The sequence below is a fragment of the Trachypithecus francoisi genome, unplaced genomic scaffold (genome assembly GCF_009764315.1).
Source record: "Trachypithecus francoisi isolate TF-2019V2 unplaced genomic scaffold, Tfra_2.0 Lachesis_group0, whole genome shotgun sequence".
Classification (NCBI taxonomy): Eukaryota; Metazoa; Chordata; class Mammalia; order Primates; family Cercopithecidae; genus Trachypithecus; species Trachypithecus francoisi.
This window is the reverse complement of record NW_022681453.1, coordinates 30,820,845-30,843,560: the sequence shown is the minus strand read 5'-3', so window position 1 is coordinate 30,843,560 and position 22,716 is coordinate 30,820,845. Positions and strand designations below refer to the sequence as shown.

The following is a 22,716-nucleotide window of genomic DNA, read 5'->3' as shown; positions in this document are numbered from 1 at the left end:
CCCAGGAAACACTAGGTGGCTTCAGAAACCCAGCCTCAGATGCAAAAGTCGCTGCTCTGGAGAAATCCACATGTGGGAGAATCCAAAATTGACTACATTTATTTTAAATCAGAACTGTGTCAGTCATCTTCATCTTTCCAAGCTATGCAACTAAAATCTCTGTAGGATTTTTTCTGTGCTTTTCCTCCTTCTAGCACTGGTGTATTTTTATGAAATGCAACTTCAACATTTAGAGCTAGATAACAATAGCATTGTAGGTTTGAATATTTAACAGGCAACAAGGTTATCATCACCTCCCATTGTTATAAGGTTTGCTAGCCCAGCACGTGACCTTTTATTTGCATAAAAGATACTCATGAAAACTCTGATACCTGGGGGGTATCTATGCATAATTCTGCTTTTTATAAATATGTACACTTTGATGACTATCTGTTACAGCCTCTTGGACTGAATTTTTTAAAGAGAGAGAGAGAGAGAAGTTGCATTATATTCTCTGGGTTGTCACACTGTATTCTACATATGTTACTGAATAAGAAAGTGTTATAAAATAATGAAGTGTTTTTGTAAACTCCCTGGTAAACATCATCATGAATTATGATACACATTGTCTGGATTTCATATTGTAAGACTGCCACTTGATTCACAGTTAGGTTTATACATCTTGTCATGGAAACAGTTTTGGATATCTTATTTTCTTTTCAGTTCTGATTTTCCTTATGCAAGTTTGCATTTTTTTTCTTATTATTTTAGTTTGAATGCATTTGCGCCTGCTTTTTCATGCACCCCTCTTTTTCTTTCTTTTGTTTGTGCATGTGCACGTGCTCTTGATTCTCCTATGGCTGGCCACACTCTGTGCATGCCTCATGCAACCACCCCCTCTCCAAAGTCAACAAATGCATGTGTACCTTAGTGGGCTGCCACCAAATGCAGACCCTGAAGGGAGCAAAACTCCCTCCCCACCTGAACCAGAGGCTAAAAAAGATACCAAAAAGGAATCCAAAAAAAGAAAAGATTCCAAAACCCAGGCAAATCAAGAGCCGAAAAGGTAAGAAGTTACGTGTGTGTTGGCTTGTGTTTGTGATATCTTTACCCTTTCCCCAAGCCTCCATCCATGCCATCACTTCCACTTTTGCAAGCTTTGAGTATTCCTAAAGTCTCTCTTTCTTTAAGCATTTTCAAAGGTGCAATTTAAAAAAAAAATTCTAGCAATGGGCAAAAATACCATGTATTGGGACTAAATTTGAGTCAGGTGTTCAGCAACTTTTAAAATATGTTTATATTGAAAAGACTAATTGAGCAATATGTAAACAGAATTGTAAGTCAGATTGCCTTTTTAGTGGCATCCAGTTAGAGGCCTGGTACCTTACCAAGTCATTCATAATAAGCAACCCGTGCTTTATCATTTTGAAATTATGTTTAAGGAGCAAAATAAATGGATTGACATAAGATAGGCCTATGCATTTATAGTAGTGCTATCATTTTCAGCAAATACCCATTAGTTCTACATTCATCTCATAAAAAGAAATTTATCTCAAATAATGATTTATAATAATGGCACAAGATAAGTTCTATTACCAAATTAATGCTTCTCAGTAGAATCACTTATATACTGAGGTCATCTTTAAGGCACTTTTAAGTTCAAAAATTTTGTTTATCCTGTCCTATTTCCTATGTCCTTTCTTTGTGGGTTTATAAATTAGCAAATTGGTGAACTTTTTTCCCTTTTAAACTAGGTTTGCTAATTATTTCCAATTTTATTCTGTGTCCTTCTTCACTTTTTATACCCTCACCCAAAATTAACACTGACGATTTAAAGTTTTCTGTTGTAGTTTTAGAACTGATGACTCTGATCCTGGCATTGTCAAGCTACCCAAAATTCTAAAGCGTGTATGCTGTATGCTTCATCATTATAAATTTATTCACTGAATATTTCTAAGTCCTGAAATGTATACAGTTCACTTGTTGACAGGCCAAATGAAAATGCAAACTTTTGCTTTCTAGAGAATGTGGCAGGCTGTCAGTCACTATATGCGGGTCCAACAGGGAAAGTCAAAGAAAACCCTGATTCCATGTGGCCATCCATCTCCTTCACCACAATATTTAAGGATAGAGGTGAAATGCAGTTTTGGTTTGTGTTTCATTGTAAAAGTTAGATCGCAAGGCAACAGTAACTTGCAATTAGGAAGAAAGTGCTTGCAGAATATTGTAGGTGCCTGAAGGTCAGGTCTGACACAATGACAAGCCTTCAGAGAGGAAGCCTTCCTGGCTGCTGTCCAAGGTGCTGCTTTTGGAAGGCTCAACATCCAAGGGGAGCAGAGAACAAATGGCCACTGTTAAAAGGCACACTTGCTTGAACCTGATCTATTTCTTAGGCCACGAAAAGCTAACCAAAATAATCTTGACTGGTCCTATTGAGGCTTATCTGTGTGTTTCAGAATCTGTGTTTGCACTGTCTTTTTTTAATAAAGAAGATATCATAATGTTAAGTAGCAGTTGTGTAACATTCTACAGTTTACAAAGTGCTTTCAGACATTTGCTGTAAAATGTTCAGATTAGCTATTTTTATATCCATTTTGCAGATGATGATAAACTCAAACATCTGTAAATTTAAGTAGCAAACCTAGATGTTCTAAGTCCAAAGCTCTTTCCTTTCGCACTACATCAGGACTGTACTTATATGCTGAAGACCTGAATGTTAGAGCCTATTCTGCATAAATCTGGGAGTATCAGATCCTGTTTCTGTGCCTCAGTTTTCTCATTTCTGTAAAATGAGCAGACCGAATCATCGTATCTGAAATATCCCTTTAACCTCTAAAATTATCTTCTATGGATTACAATAACAAATGAAATAGTCCATCGTCAGGTTTCGTAAATAAAAGTGTTTTCAAAGGTGCAATTTAAGCAATCATAAATAAAGTTTAATTAAAATAAGGATAATCACTACCATTTAATAATTACTTGCTATATTCCAGGCACTAAGTGAAGTGCTGTTGATATATGTTATCTCATTTTATCCTCATTACATTCATATGAGATAAGTATCATTATTACCATCACCCAATAGATGAGAGCTTGAAGCTCACATAAATTCAGCCACTTGCCTGAAGCTCATAACAAATAGCTGTCTGAGCCTGATTCAAACAGGGATTCTGACTTTGGCGCTTGCATTTGTAACCACTCTACCTTCCCACCTGTCCAAGATTAGCTCTTGTATATGATGTGAGATGCCAAATCCAGCCATTTGATATTTGTTTCAACATTTCCAGGTGAGATGCTACAGCAGTCATCTGAATTAAAGAGAAGCCTGAAGATGGCCAGAATTAACATGGCCTACCTGGAGATTTTAGCTCTGTGGAGAAAACCAGAGTTTATCTGGATTTTTATACCACCTAAGGGGAGAGTCTCCTTTGAACACTAATTAATCGCCTTTGGGATTGGGGAAACCACATTCCAAACCTTTCACCAGCATGACCAGCATTTGGTTGTGGAGATATTATCTATTCTTTGTTCCAGATTTAAAAGGAATTAATGGCCGGGCGCAGTGGCTCATGCCTGTAATCCCAGCACTTTGGGAGACCAAGGCAGGTGGATCACGAGGTCAGGAGATCGAGACCATCCTAGCTAACATGGTGAAACCCCGTCTCTACTAAAAATACAAAAAAAAAGTAGCCGGACATGGTGGCGGGTGCCTGTAGTCCCAGCTACTTTGGAGGCAGAGGCAGGAGAATGGCATGAACCCGGGAGGCGGAGCTTGCAGTGAGCTGAGATCGCACCACTCCACTCCAGCCTGAGGGACTGAGCAAGACTCCATCTCAAAAAAAAAAAAAAAAAAGGGAATTCATGACTCGTGAAAGCAATGGCCCTTTAACTGCCTTTAACTGAATAGAGCCCATTCTCACTGAGATCTCACAACCAGATTCAAATTAGGTAAAAAGATGTTTTTTACTTATTATTAACTCAGCACTTCCACAGACAGAGGAAGAACCTTGCCCTGCTGCAGCTGGAAATCATTAATGACCACTGAGGTGGCAGTGACCAAGTTTCTCCCATCTGTTCTGGAAGCTTGTGCACCATCTCTATGAAAAACTATGTTCTGTGAATCACAGTTACTGCAGTCAAGAATAGACACATCTGGTCAATCAGGAAGATGTTTGCTGTTCATAATTTCAAACACTGGGATATATGGAACCATCCACATGTTTGGCATTTTTTAGAATTACTAGGGGTAACCCCCCCCCCCCACACACACACACACACAGGACATTTGGCAATATCTGGAGATATTTTTGATTGCTACATCTGGTACTGTTTTCATCTAGTAAGTAGAGGCTAGGGATATTATTAAACATCCTATAATGTGCAGGAGAGACTCCTGAAAACAAAGCCAAAAATGTGAATAGAGCCAAGGTCAAGAAACCCTGTTTTAAACCAAACTCCCTGGTGATGAGCTGAATTTTTCTGTTACATGGATTTGTTGTTTCTTTTACACAAGACTTACCCTATGTCTAAAAGCATAACAGGTACCATCACTGATTTTCAGTTTGTACAGTGGTTCTCACACTTCAGTGTGCACATAAATCATGAGGGAATTTGATAAAATGCAGAGTACTAGGTCCCATCCTCAAATAATTTCTTTTGGCAAGTCTTAAATGGAGCTGGGAATCTGCACTTTTAATAACCCCTCTCGGCCATGATTCTAAAGCATTAGGTCTTTAGATCACACATATTTAGAATTTTGGTTGTCAAACTAGGCTGCCCACTAGAATCACTTGGAGAGGCTAAAAATGCTAATGTCTGAGCTCCACCTGCAGAGATTCTAATTAATCTAGAAAGTGGCCCAAACATCATGAGTTAAAAATCTCAAGTAATTCAAATATGAAGCAAAGTTTGAGACCCACTGATTGAGGGAACATTAGTTCGAACTAACTCTTTAAAACTGAACCCATTTTCTGAAAAGAGAGACGGAAGAAAAAGGAAAATGTGAGTATGTTCAGCTGGTTGCATTTGGCGATCATAAAATCCACAGATGTAAATTGCTACATCTTCTAATTTTTAAATCAGCTTCTAAGGTTGCAGTACTTAATTCTCACCATAATATTTTTAGTATTCTTTCTAGATGACATTTAGATTAGCATCACTTTGGTCACTATCCCACAGTGACAAGGCAATCAAACAGCTCTGATGATTGCAAGTTGCGTCAATGTTCCTTGGATCCCTTTATTATTGGGATTGGAAATTTTTCTCATTTACATTATTATTTAACATTTCTTGAATGCCAGTGCTGCTCTTCACATATGGCCTGTGTAGAAAGTACATTGTATCAGCAATTAACAAATCTATAATGCCAACCGCCCCAATCCAAAGTAAGCTGCATAGATTAATGAGTAAAGCAGATGTAAGATGGCATGAATCTTAAAAATCTCTGAAAGTGTGCTCTAAAGATTTCTTTTAGGAGGTGTATTTGGAGCCAAGGTGCTGCCCATGTTCAGAGACCACATGATCCCTTGTAGGTTAAGATTTGAGTAACCAAACAATTGAATGGAACTCACTTTTCTCCTGTTACTCTGCCAGGATTCTTAAGTAAGTGGTTTCATCCTCCCAGTTGCCCAAGATAGAACCTCAAGAGCCATCCTTGACTTCTCTTTCTCCCTAATATGTCACAACAATTCAATTTCTATATCCTGACAATGCCCTTAAGTATCTCTCAAGTACATCCATTTCTTCCTCTCTTCAATGTCACTACCATAGTTTAGGTCTCTATGTTCTCTCCCCTGGACCACAATGATTGCCTTATTGACTGTGCCCTTGCCTCCAATGTTGGGTGGTCCTTTTAATCCATATCACATAATGGTTCCTTTTATTTCTTTTTGTTGAATGCCTTCCTAGTAGTAAATGAGTAACACATTTTTTTCTTTCACTCTAACTCCCTCCTCTCTCTTTCTCATACCCGTGCACACACACACACACACACACACACAACGACATTATGTCTGGTGCTTCTCAGCTCTTCTTCCCACAAAGATAAAGGGCAAAAACTGTGTAGTGGGGATATCTCGGTTTTACTGACCTCTGCATATAGCACTTTATATAGCAGGCAGGCATGGATGCAGTATAACAAACACCCCCACATTCTTGGTCTCGTGTTACACACTGACCACAAGGATTATTGTACTTGTGAACATGAGCATGTCGCTAGCTGGCCTTCCAATTCTGAGCAAGGCCTTGCACATGGCTGAGTCATGCTCTCTGAATTCTAAGGAGTCAGCTTTACTTAATAGGAAGTACTTGGAAGAGAAAGTGGGAAAAATTTTCAAACAAATTTCAAGTATAAGTAGGCATCCCAGATGTCCAAGGAGAAATTCTCTTTGGACCTTTTCTCCTTTTAACCCATGTGACTCTCTTCCTGACTTTCCCCGTGAGAACAGCAGATTTTCCTATCAAGACAAGAAATCTTGTGAAATATGCTAAATTACCTCTTCCATTGGTACAATCTTTCTGGCCCATAACAAACCATCAAATAATGTGGTTTTTTTCCTTTTAAAATTCCAACAATGTGTCTTTATCCCATGGTCATTGAATTAACTGGTACAAAAACATATTTTCAGATGTCACACCCCTTTTAGAGTGGATGTGATATCAAAAAGTCACACATACTACTGGTCTGACCACTCAGAATTGTGTATATAATGTCTTCAGAATGGAATCTAAAGATAAATTGTCTACATTTGTCTAGAAATAAAGAAACACATCTCTTATTCCTCAACAGGAAAAATCTATGTGGTGCCAGTTTTTTAAATTGGTCCTCTTGGGGGTAAAATGCATGCTTTCCTGCATTTTATACAATTTCTGTAATCATCTGTTGTGTTCTTGCTTCATTCAATACCTGGACTGAGCCTGAGCCACTTTGACTAATGTCCTTGTGCCCATAGCATCCATATTCTTTGTGATTGTTCAGTAGAGAGAGACTTCTCAACTACTTTCATCCTTTAATAGAATTAATGACACCTTCTGATACTGTTGAGTTATAACCACATATTTAGAAGAACTATAAATAAGTCAAGACAGTCCTCACTGGTATATTTTTGCCCCTTCCAAGCCTGGTTTTGAAATTAAATAATAGCCCCAAGAAGCTACAATGCACACTTGTAATATTGTAGAAATTGCTTATTGTTGCTTCCTATCTTATTCTTTGTGATACAAACACTTTGATATATTTGTTTTAGCAGCATGTCTGAGCCCCAGGGCATCAGGGCATAATTAGAAAAGGGCATGCACTGGAAGGAAAGGAGAGGAAGGGGTGAGGCTGGCTTTCATAATGAAGCAGTAACTATGGGATGTGAGAGCCCTAATTATAATTTATAATTAACATAGGATTGTACAAACCATATACATGAGCAAGCAGGGATATCTCCTTTTGAGAAGATAATGCTTTGGTGCTATCTTGAATTTGTGGTTATTAATCACTTGAAAGAGACAAAGGAAAACGTTCCATGCAAGGATTAAATTCGAAGGTATCATTCTAAAACTAGAAGTAATAAAGAGTTAGTTTCTAGGAGAAGTCTTTTTCTTTTTAAGTCAGAAATTAAATGAGGATGTTTGGTCTAAGTGTCCTATTCAGCGAGCACTGCAAAGAACATCTACTAAGATATTCTGTCCCTCTCTGTCCCTTTAAGCTCTCGTGTTTCTGGGCTGGAACAATTTCGTAGCAAGTAGGATTCAGTTATCATGCTTGTTTAAGGACATTTTCATGGATCCATAATGCGGTCTGCAGGCATGCATCCATTTGGAGAGAGAGAATATATCATGTTTACGGTGCCTGCACCAGCATATGTGGACATTTGCATTTGGAGATGAAAGTATATTCCCTCTTCAGCTGGAGTTTTACCCCTTGTTGGTAGTAACTGGAGCCTGAAAGCTGGTTGTATGCAGAGCAGTGGACCAGACACTCTTTCCTCTTCTGTTGAATTCATACACTTTTTTTTTTACACCTGGATTCTGCCTCAATCACCAAATAGATGCAATATCAGAACATATAGATCATTGTAAGCTTTGAATTAATTTAGCATCCTGACCCTCTTGAAGAGACATCTTACCTTTCAAAAGAAGGTTTTGTGGCCCAGCTTTTAACATAATATGGAGAACCATTCTAGCAAGATAATGAACTGCTAAAAATCTGTGTGCTCACCTGGGTGTGTAGTGACAATTTAATGACACTAAGAGGTAAATTCATTTCACAAAACACACTGAATCTTGAATTCTTTGACTACACTGTTCACACTTAATTTCAAATATTAAAACGTTTCACATTAAAAGCTCAGTACTTAATTATATTAATCCTATAATCGATATTAATTAATAAGCTCCAGGTCAGGAGCATTTGGGAAGAAGACAATAATTTGCATAAGCAGTCACTCAAAGGATGGCCAGCTGGGTTATGGTAGTTTCAATCTGACAAAAAAAAAAAAACAGAAAAATACAACTCTAGATATATTATTATTTGTGACACGGCTCAAGATGGGAGACTGTGAGGAGAGTGAAGATGACAGAACTGGTGCTAACCACTGTGACAAGAAATTGAAGAGCAGCCGACATGACATCTTTCCTATCATGCTGCCGAAAATGTCAACTTTGTGAAGGACAGTGAGAAAATGGTTTGCCGAAAACTTGAAAGGTGGATTCCGGAGATGCCCGCCGTGTCAGATGCGATATAGTCTGCTGTGGCTGGAGAGACCCATTTCTGGCTCCAGTGATGGCCTGCAGGTGGGAGAGCTTCCAGTCTTCAGCACAGCTCCAAAAATGACTGCACTTGACCTGCATATTGTCTCAAGTTTGCGGGATCATGATATACAAGAAGTGAGTTGTTAGCCAGTGTGCAGTTAGGTGGAACCAGAGACCAGGGGCTATGTTCGCGTGTGTGTGCACACGTGTGCATGGGTTTCTAAAGCTAAGTTCAAAGGCATCATCTATTAAAATTTGGAACATTGTGAAGGAAGGGATATGTGCTTTATGAACTTACATCAAGTTCAATATAAGTAACAAAAACTAACCCTGGATAATCTAAGTAAAGGAGAGTTTATTAGGATGATGCTGGGGGCCTCAAAGACAGGGAAGGGAATGCTGGAATCAAGTCAGCTACGGAAGAGTAGAAAGCAGGACTGACGCAATGGTTCTTACCATATGTTAGAGTAACATGGGAAACCTTAAAAATGCCAATGTCAAGCTGGGCACAGTGGCTCATGCCTGTAATGCCAGCATTTTGCAAGGCTGAGGTGGGAAGATCGCTTGAGCCCAGGAGTTAGAGACCAGCCTGGGCAACATAATGAGACCTTGTGTCTGAAGAAAATAAAAACAAAATTAGCCAGGTGTGGTGGCATGTTCCTGCAGTCCCAGCCTCTCAGGAGGCTGCAGTAGGAGGATTACTTGAGCTTGAGATGTCAATGCTGCAGTGAACCGAGACTGCGCCACTGCACTCCACCTTGGACTGAATGAGACCCTGTCTTGATAGATGATTGATTGATTGATTGATAAATAGATAGATAGATGATAGATAGATAGATAGAGAGATAGAGAGATAGAGCTTTGAGGATGGGACCGTTCACAATTCTAATAAACAGACGAGATCAAAAACTACTGACCTGTAAGGACAGTCTGGTCAAGGCACAGCTGCTGGAACATGCAAATTCCATCTGTTTCTTCTAGCCTTGTATCATTTATTCAATGTAAAGATTCCAGAGGAGAGTGTCCTGGTAGCTGAACTGAGGCCATAGTCCAGCTTAAATATGGAGTGACTGTGAAACGGAGGAGCCGGCCTCTAGGAAGCCCTTCAGCATTAATAGTAGGGGAAGGGGCAGTTCGATTTACCCTCACACGAGAGTGGTCAGAATGTGGCTGAGGCCACTCCTCCAAATCCAGGGCTTAGAAAGTGGCAATGGATGCTAAGAAGCCTGAAAGCAAGAAGACTAGAATATTCACGGTCAGGACATGAGAGGGTGAGAGAGTCAGGCTTCTAGATAGGTGTTCTGTGTAGAGACACATATCGGCCTGGAATTTTCTAGCTCGCAGTTTAAAATCCAGCTTCACCCGCCTCTTCTTTCACTCTTTGTGTCTCCTTAAGTGATTTAGGATTGAGAAAGGAAAAAGATGCAGAGCTAGTTTTATGACAGTTGTAGAATCACCCCCAAGTATTTTCAGAAAGACAAAACAAAAGCATGGCGTCTGAAAGATACCAATATAGTTCTACTATTTATTTTGCAACCAGCACTACTTGGAATGGCACCTTGTAAACAATACAAATGCCACTTTTGGAAGGGATTCATAAATAATATCATGTATCTCTTGCAGAATATCTTGGGTTCCAAATCCACTCCAACCTAAGAGAAATCGGGAACCCTGAATCAAAAGTCTCTCTGACACTGGAAGAACCACCCACCTAATATTTTTTTTTTCTCTAGAATAGTGGTTCTTAGAGTGTGGTCCTCGAACCAGCAGCACTAGCAGCACTAGAAAACTTGTTAGAAATACAAGTTCTCAAACCCCACCCCAGCTCTACTGAATCAACGACTTCAGGGGACCCACCAATCCAGGTTGTCACCAGGTGATGCTGCGACTCGCTCAAGTTTGAGAACCACTGCTCTAGAAAAAGTGTCTTGTTGCTTCTGTGGAAAAACAGTGCTCTCCAAAGCACGAAACCTGAGTTTTTCAGTTAATAACTCTATAGAGATCTATCCAAACCTGTATAGTTAATACTGCCGAATTATAGGGGTCAGTGAACAAGAAATTGATGTTTGACAGAATTTTCAAAAACAATGAAGTGAAATCAAACAAAAAAAGAGGATCTTTTTGCTTTTTAACTGACCTGGTTACAACCTGTGATCTTTGACAAATTGCTATTCCTGCATGTCTTTTCCTCACTTGGTAAAGCAGCATCACCTGTTACCAATACCATTTCAGAGCAATTCTGGCAGTTACAAACAAATTTACATTTTATGTCAAAATCATTCGACATCAAATTGTTTTATCACCTGCTTTTATGGGTGAACTCTGTACTTGTACCTTACAGACTTAGTCAAGTGAGTTTGTTTTATTTAAAATAAAAGTGGTCACGCTGACATGGGTGATCAAGAAGCAAATTTAAGAGACAACAACACTAATTTTTAGTTGTTTACTTTTATTGGAATAGCAAGATTAATGGTGTTCAGAAAGTAGTCCAAGGAGAGGTTATCAGGGAAGCAGAAGCTGCTATCTGATACTTTTAATAATTACAAGTGGGAATCATGAGAACAAAAGGAAAAAACATAATCCAATGTTAGGTTTGTAATAATATCCTTTATAGTGAGAATTGACGGAGAAGGCCAAGCATACACTAAATGTTCGGTTTTTATCATCTCAGACACAAAGCAGAAAGCTGCCTTCTAATTGCCTAATTGCCTTAGAAGGCTTGTAGGGTAATGAATAAATGGTTTTATTCTCAGAGAGATTTATCTCCTAACAATGATCACACATATCCTGGCTCTTCATGTTAAACAGTCTCCATGCTTTTTACTGTGATATGTAAACCCTTTCTGAACTGTAAAATTATATTTAACAGCATTTTTCTCTAGGTTAATTCCCCACTAAGAAACAAAATGCTTTAAATTGCTCCATTTTTCCCCCAGTTCAGTGTGTGCATGCACATGCTAATTATATAAACAAATGTGTGTTCAGTTCATTAACAAGCTGAATTTTGGTTAAAGAAATTTAAAAACCACAGCTTAAGGAAGTTGTAGATTGTAACATATACATGAAAAGTTACAAACAAATGCCATGATATGTTTTGTGGAGGCCAATAAATTCATCCTGATAATCTAACTGTAGATTCATGGACATTTCATGTAAAAAAATTTTGTTGTTGTTGTCAAGCATGGTAACTTGCACCCATAATCCCAGCTACTCAAGAGGCTGAGGCAGGAGAATCATTTGAGGCCAGGAGTTCAAGGCTGCAGTGAGCTATGATCACACTGCTGCACCCCAGCCTGGACAACAGAACAAGACCCTGTCTCTTAAAAAATGTTTAAATAAACTTTGTAAATTAACATTTGAGATTTGCCAGAGAATTTGAAGACAACCTACCTGTTGTTTATCATTCTTCCTTTCCTTGGAAGAGTATGAAGAAATGGACTGAACAGAATTTTACTGTTTGGGGGTATTTTTTATAAAGCAGGGGAGAGGAAATTTTCTCGTATTTCAAATAGGGTGTTTTTATTATCAAAAAAGAAGGAAAGCGGACTGATTAACCCGTAACAGGAGGTACATTGCTGTCATTTGCCAAGTCTTTTGTGCAGTCAGACTGGTCTGGTATAAAGGATTTTCCCAACTTATGCTGGATCCTTGAGAAGGCCTATAAATAAGACCATTTGTTTGGTCTCAAGATGACTTGCATTTGCAAACTGAAGAATGTTCCAATAGAAGTTTTATGGTGACACACCAATCTGCAAACTGGCTCAGCCAGTAGTCAAAACAAGTCACTATGAGATCTGGGAAGCTGAAGGCTCTGAATGGGTCAGATTATCCTGCATTTAGTTTGGAACAGATAAATTTGGGCTATAAATATGTATCCTCCCTTTATATTTTCAACTTGAATGGTCCATAACAAATGAGGATATATGTATGCACCTAAAGGTGGCACAGAACCATGAGAATACAATGATCAAACTGAAATCATTTATTTAAGCTGGAGTCCTTTTTATTACAATGAGTAACAGTTTGCTACAATTGGAAAACGTGGTTGGTTCTTCAATGAATACATGAGCACTTAAATAAATCTGAACATCTGTAGTTATAAGCAGGAAATTGAGCCATTTAAGACGTTTAACACTGGGAAAGACAAACACAGGTCACCTGATTTTTGTAGGAATTTTTGTGCATAATTTAGGGACCCCAAACCCAAGCACCTACAAGAGAGATAGGTAATACAATTTAGCAATATGGACCGGGTGAGTGTCTGTCCCAGGTACACAAGAAGCTGTTAGCCACCAATTGATAATGCCAGCTGTTTCAAATTTTCAAGAAAACAGAAATCAGAATTGCATTCTCAAACTTCCCCAATTTAAAAAAATGTTGGCAACTGGTTCAAATTTCTTAAAAAGCTGTGAGCCAAACAGAACAAGTTCAGGGGCTGGACTTAACCTTCAAGCCACCAGTTTGTACATTTTACCATTTCACACGAAATGAGTTACAGCTCTGCACATGTTTCCAAAATGATAACCCAAACACAACCCATCCCCTTTGGAAGCCAGCCCTGAATAGCTGGGCTTCTCCTTAGGTTACATCGATCATTGCAGTTGTTTCTTCTAAAATGGACAGTTTCCTCCTGCTAGAGATTTGATTTGATGGTGTCAGCATATGAGGTTCCCGTCATTTCATGACATGTCTTCTTTCAGGCCTGATGGAATCGGAACTGTGACTGTTGAAGAAAAGGAACGTTTTGAAGAAATCAAAGAGAGGCTCCGAGTTCTGCTAGAAAATCAGATTACACATTTTAGGTAAGGATCTGGGGCTGTAGGGTTTTAATTAGGAGATGAGAGTGGGAAGGGAAAACTAAAGGGCTTAATTTTTCCAAAACTGTAAATCTACCAGACGATACATTGGATATTTAGAAATAACTGAGTAGAACAAGCAAATCAGTCAGACATGGTTCCACAATAACCAGGAAACGTCACATTCTTAAGTTCATGTTATTTCCACTTAAAGAACAAATTCTTCCAAGTTTGAGCTCACCCTGGTCATCAATCTATTATAAAAAGTTAAATTTGAAGCTTCTTCAAGGTTCCTAAGTAAAAATAAATAAATAAAAAGTCTTGTGAATCAGAACATAGTGAACAAGGAAGGAAGGCAGTGGTACTCCTAGGAGAGTCTCCACTTTCTCCACTACCTCAGAAACAGGACTAGCTGGCTACACAGGGAAAGAATGAACCTTGGATCAGCCTGGGTGGGTTGAATCTCCCCTGCATACTCAAGAGAGCCAGCAGGTTCTGCGCTTGAACCTTACACCACATAGCCCACTTCTCCCTTGGAGCAAATTAGGTGTTTTTAGTGCTGTCCTGGTGGTTCTGGACCAGAGATCCTGAAATAGCAACTGAAAAATAATAATAGCATTTCTAATGGTTCCTGTTTATTAAATACTTCCTATATACCGATACAGAACTGGAGGCTGGAGAAGTATTAACTCATGTCATAACAACTTTGTTAGTTTTCATAATCCCCATTTAAACCAGGAATAAAATGAGGCTGAGAGAGGTTAAGGAACTTGCCCAAGGCAGTCCAGCTGGCAAGTGGAAGAAGTGGGGTGCTTACATAAGATAGTCCGCGTTTAAGTAGCCATGCTAGTCTCTCTGTCCCATGCACAGTGTTCTGAAGGGCCGGTGTCAACCTGAAACCAGTCACTGGAACTCGTAGTGATACCTGACATAGTTTTTTTTTCTGTGGCATCAAAATCCTCCTGGATAAATCTTTATTGACCATACACTATGTGTAAAATGCATTACCAGTAGCAGAAGGTCCATAACAATAGGAAACCACAAGCAGGAAAGGACGGCTAGCAGAATCATGAATTTGCTCTAAATCCACTTTTCTATTCCATATATTGATCTTTTGGGGACTTAAGTAAGTATATTTGAATTTCAGCCTGTTCCAACTAATATTTTTTTAATGCCGGTCTCGATAATAACATATAAGGTCACATCTGAGCTAACGAATAGTTCTCCTTCACAATAGAAATCTAAACAGAGCCTTATGTCACCACTCTGAATATTCTTTTCTGCTGCAGACATTTGCAGAGTCCCTCTTTAGTCATTATTCACACATACACATATATACATTATATACACACATATATGGTGTGAATTCAGATTAACATAACACAACGTGACAAAATAAAAAGCATTTTCCATTCCTCAGAGAGAGTTGCTATAGGAATCAAATTGCAGCATATTTCATGCTAAAATGTAATAATTTAGGCAACCTGAAGAATTTTGTCTTTTTTAGGTATTGCTTTCCATTTGGTCGACCTGAAGGTGCTTTGAAAGCTACTCTCTCACTCTTGGAAAGGGTAAGAATGAAAGTAAAAGATAGATCACATATATATAAAAAGACATAAGCATAATTGTAACGAAATGTTTTGGTTGAATGACCTAGTTGTAATTTTTATAGGATTTGTTTACCATTCATCAAATATCAGAATAGAAGCGAGGAAACTGCCAAAACTCTTGATATTTTATCTTCAAACTCCCAAATGGGATGTACAGAAGATATGTTCCTAGCCCTTCCCTGGTTAATGGGTGGCCTTTGCCAATGCTTTGCAATTCTGGTACTTTCTCTTTAAGCATGGCTCTCAATCCATATTAAGTCACAAAGAACTGATTTTAAACTTTCACGCTTCTAAGAAGTATGGATGAGTGACATATTTGCTTGAACCTTCTTAATTATCCCTCTTTTTCCTACTTGAAGGTTTTGATGAAAGATATTGTTACCCCAGTGCCACAAGAGGAGGTGAAAACAGTCATCCGTAAATGTCTGGAACAGGCTGCGTTAGTCAACTATTCTCGGCTCTCAGAGTATGCCAAAATCGAAGGTAAGGCTCCCTTCTGCCCCCAGTTTTGAATTTAAATTTTGATATGCCTCCCTGGGGAAGTCTTTCTCTTTTCTGAAGGGCACCCGAAAACAGTGGTCCATCTGAGTATATTGAGCTGAAACCTGGAAGCACTTGAAATGTGGAAGTTTCCTTGGCTGTGGCCAAGTAAATGAATTAAAAGACATCACAGGGGCTCAGAAAACAACCTTTGTAAGGGAACAATATGAAAACAGGATGTTATCAGATAACTAAGGTCCTTCTGAGAGTCTGTGTTGGCCCTAAGTATCGGCTTTGTGGCTGATGTTTTCCTATAAAGGAATTCTCTAGAATTGCCACCTTCTTTAAACAGAAGAAAATAAAGCAGTCTGTTGTCCACTGCTGATACCATTGGAAGCAATACAAGAATTGAAAAGAGCAAGATCAAGGTTTTGCCTCTTTCTTGCCCCTGAAAGTACCTTGTCCTTTGGTAGTGTTTCAAACTCAATGGCAGGTTAGTGCTGAGCCATCTATGATGGCTCCAGGTTGGCTTTAGATCTCATTCATTCTTGTTACACCAGACCTTAGATGCTTGTTACCACTGCCCTCTCAAGTTTTAGGGAAGTGATCACTGATGACCCAGTAATCACCAAAGGCTCTTTGAGTAAACTCTACTTGAGAAGATATGGTTCTTTGGGACCTATTCATTCACGAAGGTATTAATCACTTTTCATTGTTACCCTGTTGGCTGCTATAGGGTGATTTGAAAGCCACACCCAACTTGACCAGTGGTGTAAGTGTATAAATGTGGAAGTTCTGTGTGCAAAACTCAATGTGTCCGCATTCTGGAATCTGATGTTCTCTCACGCGTGAAACACAACACCTGACTAAAACTAGCAAATGCGCATTGTCTTCCTCAAGACAACTGGGGGAAAAAGAAACTAACCAACCATTCAGACCCTGTCACTTACTCTGCCAAAATCCTTGTTTCCTTAGAGAATTAGGTTAAGAGTATGTCAAATTCACAGTGTTCTGTACATTACACGTCCTCCCTCTCTCAATTTTGTCTGTCTGACAATGCAAATTGTGTACCAGTGGTAATGAATTCATTGTTATGCATCCAGGGAGAAACACTTAAGAATTGGGCACCAAAAGGATGTTTATCAACTCTTGACTTGGTAATGAGTGACAAAAATAGAGGAACAAGAGGTCGTTAAAGGGCTATATTAACAAATAATTGTTCCAGCATTTACTGTCCCAGGATGTAATGATTGGTTGTATTTGGTAAAGTCAGCCAGGTACCTAACAATTCTAGGCAAGGCCAGAGATGGGATGGGATCAAGAAACATTTTGTTGCCATGGCTGCTGCCTCATAGGTCTTGGTCTAGCTATTTCTAGTCTTTTGGTAAGATCTGCTCTCTTCTTTCAGATAAATCTATCCAAAAACAAACTTTAAGATCTGTAAGTAAAAATGCATTCATTTCCAAAGTAGATCAGCTGGTCTGTAATTTCCTTTTGTGCCTCAATTCTTCTTGGTTGTGTTAATTATCTTCTGCACTGTGACTTTTAGGTCTGGGGATTCTTTGAAGAAACCAATTCTTTTTTTTCAACTCTCTTTTCAGAGAAGTACCTCATTGCACACTACCTGCTCTCTTCCGCTTCTCTCCTTCCTTGTCCGTGATTGGCTCAGCCACTTTAATGTGACCTCTGCGAAAGTGGCTGAGACACCAATTTCAAAGCATGCTGGGATTGTTAATTCAGACAACCCAACATCCTCTGGCTGCATGTATCAGGTTTTCTTTCATGAACATAGTCCACCATAGGCTGAGACATTGCAGCCTGAAAGATATTACTAACAGACAACTTTCTTTTACAAGGCTCTGATCCTACCCGCAGAGAAGAAATCTTTCATTTTTTACATTTGAGCCCCTCTGTGAGAATTAACAGCTTAGTTATCTGAGAATTCTGGAAAGAAGTTGTAGTAATATTGCTGGAGACTATGTTTATGAAGAAATACCTCAAGAGCCTTAGATACTAAAGTCTGAAATCCTTAGTATCTTGGAGCCTTAAATCAATGAAATTTTGTTTCCCTTTACTCATGATGTTTTGGTCATTGTATTCTTGCAAACAGCTCTAAAGAGACCTGTAAAATCATGGTCACAATCTCTCTCGTGACTCACGGCATGCTGAATGGTTAATCCAATAGATCTCCAATTTTGAAGCTCCTTTTTCTTTTATCCTGTGTTTATCCCAAAATACTCTGTGGCTATTTTCCTTTGAGCTAATGTAACGTTTTCCTCTAACCTATGACCTTTAACCTCTTTACCTCTGACCTAAGCCTCTTGCATGCCCAAATCCTCTTTTATAGGGAAAAAGAGAGAAATGTATGAGCATCCTGTCTTCTGCTTGGCCTCCCAAGTGATGGATTTAACCATTCGTGAGTACCTACCACCTCCTCACCATGCTGTCTTCACTCTTTCTGTTTTCATTATTTCAAGAAAATCCAGATCCAAACCAACTCACTCTCCTTGCTTCAAGTTTTTTAGCATTGGCTTGTCTGTTGGTTCTGTCTGTGAAACCCAGTGTGAGAAGTCCAGTCACTTTTTATCAGCCTAAAACAGGTTAGACAATTAAGCCATTTGTTTGTGATAAACTCAGATTTGTCTGTAAGTTTTTCAGTTATTCTCTGTCTGTGACCTGAATGCATTTTTACTTTGCTTGTGTGTAACCCTAATTTGTAAAGTGCTTGTCACTGGTACACAATCAAAAGGTAGCAGCTAGGCCGGGGAGCAATGTGTTAGGTGTCAGATAAAGGACATTTGGGGCAAAATCATGCCTTCTTTTCCATGTTTAAGATGCCAAACTATTATGGGTATGAGATCACACCAGGTGGTCCATTCTTTGTGAAAATTAGACCTTATATGCCTCCTGTCTGTTCTCTATCAAGCTGGGAAGCTTTTCCTTGTTCCCTCTGGAGATTTTGACTTGTCCTTGTCCTCTAAACTTTGCCTAGAACATATGACTTAATTGTCACTTGGAGAGTTCATGTATGTTTCATAGCTTGATTTCACATTAAACTTAATTTTACTAATTTTCTATTTGTGCAGCATTTTCCACCTCTGTGAAGGAGACTTTTTTTGCTGGCCCCCAAACTTTGGGGCGGTGGGAACCCAAGGGCAACCTTTTCTTTCCAATATCATGTATCACACATAAGTGGGGGGCATTTTGGTCCACTTGCTCATTAATTCTGCATATGTGTTCTTGTTTCTCTCTCTTCTCTCCTTGTTGTGCTCTCTCTTTCAAATAGAGAATCAAAAGGATGCAGGTGAACCAATTGTATATGCATTATAAATTATCAGGACTGTTGAGTTATATTCAGTTTTTGTTTTTGTTTTTCAATAGCTCCTTAAGGTATGTACTCCCAGAGAGCCATGTGGAGTTGCAATAATACTTAAGGAGTTAATTTGTGCTGTCTAAATACATCTCATGCCCATTTGATGTTGACCTTTATAGAGCAGAATTTCTGAAAAGGCATAAGCTTTAAAGGAATAGAATTCTGGTTTGCTGCAGAGCTTCATTTCATCCTTGGTTATAGGATTCCAGTGATTTGGCCTCATGTGCATTTTTTTAAAAGTTATTTAACCAAATGAATCTTCCTCTTTGTTTTTCATTTCTTTTTTCTGTTTTCTGCCCTATTGAGAAGTTTGTGTTCTTTGATGAATGTTTATCAGCCAAGACAGAGAGAAGTTGTGTCCATGTTGTTCTTGTATGTATCGCGTGATAAAGCAGGAAGCATGGACAGGATGACCGAACAGGGACTGTTGCTGGAAGTTTTATTAGAGGAAAGCTCTTGGAAAGTTCTGGCTTTGGAAATTTTCTTCTTGTTTGGTCCCAAAACTTCTGATCCTATTTTGAGAATAGGTCTGACTTAAAACTTTAATAAATTAGAATGCAGATCATCGTTTTTATAGTCTAAAGGGTTGTCAAAAATAACTATCAGTTAATCCAAATTAACAGTTGAGCACATTTCAAAACAATTCAGAAAGCATTCCTGAGTACATTCCAAGCACAGGGGTACCGATAAGTATTTGAAGACTCATAAACCTATGTTCAAGACACATGAACCTTTCTCTCTGGTAGGAAGATATTTATTCAATCATTTATTCACTCATTCATTCATTTATTAGACAAATGGTTAGTGGGAGCCTACCCTGTAGCAGGTTACAGTGTTAAAAGCCAGAGACTATGTAAACAAGAGGGAAATAGCTGTTAGCCTCATGGAGTATGCATGCAAATGGGTGTATATATGTAAATAAGTATATTGCAAAGCCTATTGGTAGAGTTATGTGTAAGAGGGATGGGGCATTGTCAGAAAACCATGAAAGTCTTCATGAGATGGTAAGGATTGAACTGCATCTTGAGAGATGAATTAGAATAAACGAAGGGGAGCTAGGATTGGGAATGGAAAGTCATCCTACATCAAGAGAGTAATATGGGCAAATACGTAAAACCAGATAGCTAATAAAAAATAATGAATGCTTATTTAATGCATATTGTGTTCAAGGTATGATTCTAAGCATATTATTAACTTATTTCTCCTCAAAAGCCCTTATAAGAGGGAACTATTATTATTCCCGTTGTAGAGATGAGCAAACGGAGGCACAGAACTTAAAAAACACATCCAGAAATATAAGTGGAGTAGCTGGAATCTGAGCTCAGGCAGAAGCCACCCTTTTATCTACTCTGTAATTAATTCAACATAGCTGCAAAACAGAGTGAAATGATGATAGTAGTGGGTGGGTGCTGATGATGGCAAGGTAGGCAGGGACAGGACTTCATAGGTCTTTCTATGCCATAATAATGCTGAGTTCAGACTGCATCTCGTGGTTCAAAATTTCTTAACTTGAAAATCATGCCAACTTTTGCATGCATATGGATTTTTTCAGAGGAAAGATTCCACAGGTCTCAACTGCAAAGGTGATAAAGAGTCACTGAAGGCTGTTTAGGCAAAGAGATAGGTTGGTGGTTTACACTGCAGAAAAATCACACTAGCAGGAATTAAGAGAAAAGACTGAAGGAGGGAATAGGGTGGAAATGGACTTAAAAGTTAAGGTTAAAGCAGAGATGGGTTTGAAGCTTGGTGGAGTGAAGTTTTTTCTAAGTATATCAGGTCTCAATTGCAATCATAATCATACTTCTTCCCTGGCCTTTAATTTTTTTCTTTTGTACCCCTTCCCTCCCTTTTCAATTTTCTTAATGAGAATAGAGCACAAATTCATGGATGGGTCTGCATAACCAACTGTATGGAGGTGGTAGGGCACACCGAAGTTACACGTGCAAATTGTAGGGAGGTGGATAGAATACTGGGGACTGAAATATGGACAGCTGCTGAGTCTTTTAGTCAGACTATGCTTTAAGAATCTAAGGGGTATGCAGATGGCATTTTGGTGGACTTATGCTTTATGTCTAGTGGCATTATTAGAAATTAAATGTTCAATTTAATTACAGTACCTCTAAAAAAAAAAGATGCAAAAGCCTACTAGTCTATGAAAGAAAAGCTGTGACTCCTGCAAATGAATTCTATTATTTTAAATACATTTCCATTTAAACCGTCACACATTCTGAACCAGAAAGCTCTGAGAAAGTCTACACTACTATTGCTGTTTTGCTTCAGTTCTTGGCTAAATACTTGCATAATTTTCTGAGCATCATAACGATTCCACTGGAATTTGAAATAAAACAACTTTTTCCTTCAAATATGCCAAGGATTTGCAAAATCAGACAGATGATTATTTGTAGATAGACAGCAGATAGATATAGACAGAATAAATAGGTACTTAGATAGATAGATAGATAGATAGATAGATAGATAGATAGATAGATGCAGAAATAGATAGGTGGGAGGAAAGGAGAGGAGAGGAGAGCGGGTAGATGGGTGGGTGGGTGGATGGATGAATGATGAGTAGGTGGGGAGAGAGAGAGAGAAGAGAGCAGCCTCCTATGAATCTATGGGCCTAGGCCCTGTGCTAAGGGCTTCTGATTCAATCCTAACCTTAGACTCATAAAGGAGGCTTTATTTTTGCACCTTTTGCAGATGAAGGAGCTGTGATTCAGACAGGATAAGTAACTTTCTGAAGCAGGATTTGAACTCAGGTCTGTCTGAATTTAAATACCATGCATTTTAGTCTCTTTCTACCATGTAGACTTTTTAGCTGATGTGGTGAGCACTTAGACAATATCCATTCATTCAATGGATAAGGTCAAAAGTATGATACCTACCACTTTTCACATAGGAAGTCTACAAATTAACACAGCAGTCCTTTCTGGAACTGAATCATTGACAAAATCTTTACATTGTAAAGTCTTCCCAAGGGCAGTTGAGATTTCCCCAAGGCTGTCAAAGAACTGCGGACTTTTTTCTCTCCAATTGACAGAAACCTTCTAGATCAGGTCAAATCTATCCAAAGGACTTCCAGGAAGATTCTGTGATGTTGAGGTTTTGTATCTTTCTCTGTCTCCAGGCAAATTTCCTACAGATCTAAGGCTTGTTGAAAGAGAGAAAGAGAACCAAGCTGGTAAAACCCACTAAAATATAGAGCCAAGCCACCACCCCGCAGTCTTCTATAAGGGACCAATAATAATAGTGAATTCAATAATAGTGATCTCATCCCCACAAGATGGCCATTCTGAGATGAGGACCATCTCATGCTTCATGTCTTATATATGAGGGACTAAGTGTTTCTCTTTTATTTTATTTTATTTTTTGAGGCAGAGTCTTGCTCTGGAGTGCAGTGATAGGATCCTGGCTCACCACAACATCTGCCTCCTGGGTTCAAATAATACTTTTGTCTTGGCATCCAAAGTAGCTGGGACTACAGGCACACACCACCACGCCCAGCTAATTTTGTATATTTTTAGTAGAGACGGGGTTTTACCATGTTGGCCAGGTTGGTCTTGAACTCCTGGCCTCAAGTGATCCACCCACCTCGGCCTCCTAAAGTGCTGGGATTACAGGCATGAGCCACTATACCCAGCCTTCCCACCCTTTTTGTTTCATTGGTGCATGAATCAGGGTTTCCAAGACCAGATTATTCTGTGGACTAGCACTATACTTTACAATAAGCGGTGGGGAC

The 22,716-nt window shown here is 38.9% G+C and overlaps 1 protein-coding gene across 14 annotated transcripts in view; it reads left to right on the top strand.

The window, feature by feature from the left end:
* CADPS (calcium dependent secretion activator) overlaps positions 1–22,716 on the top strand; it is a 487,588-nt gene that overhangs the window by 351,836 nt on the left and 113,036 nt on the right. For 12 of the 14 annotated variants that reach the window (XM_033210316.1, XM_033210319.1, XM_033210308.1 and 9 more), the window contains 4 exons: positions 13,419–13,520; positions 15,022–15,085; positions 15,484–15,607; positions 18,891–18,908. In XM_033210316.1, the coding sequence (XP_033066207.1) occupies positions 13,419–13,520; positions 15,022–15,085; positions 15,484–15,607; positions 18,891–18,908 (308 nt within the window). The remainder of the gene's footprint in view (positions 1–13,418; positions 13,521–15,021; positions 15,086–15,483; positions 15,608–18,890; positions 18,909–22,716) is intronic. The other 2 variants (XM_033210318.1, XM_033210317.1) reach the window with 1 other exon arrangement.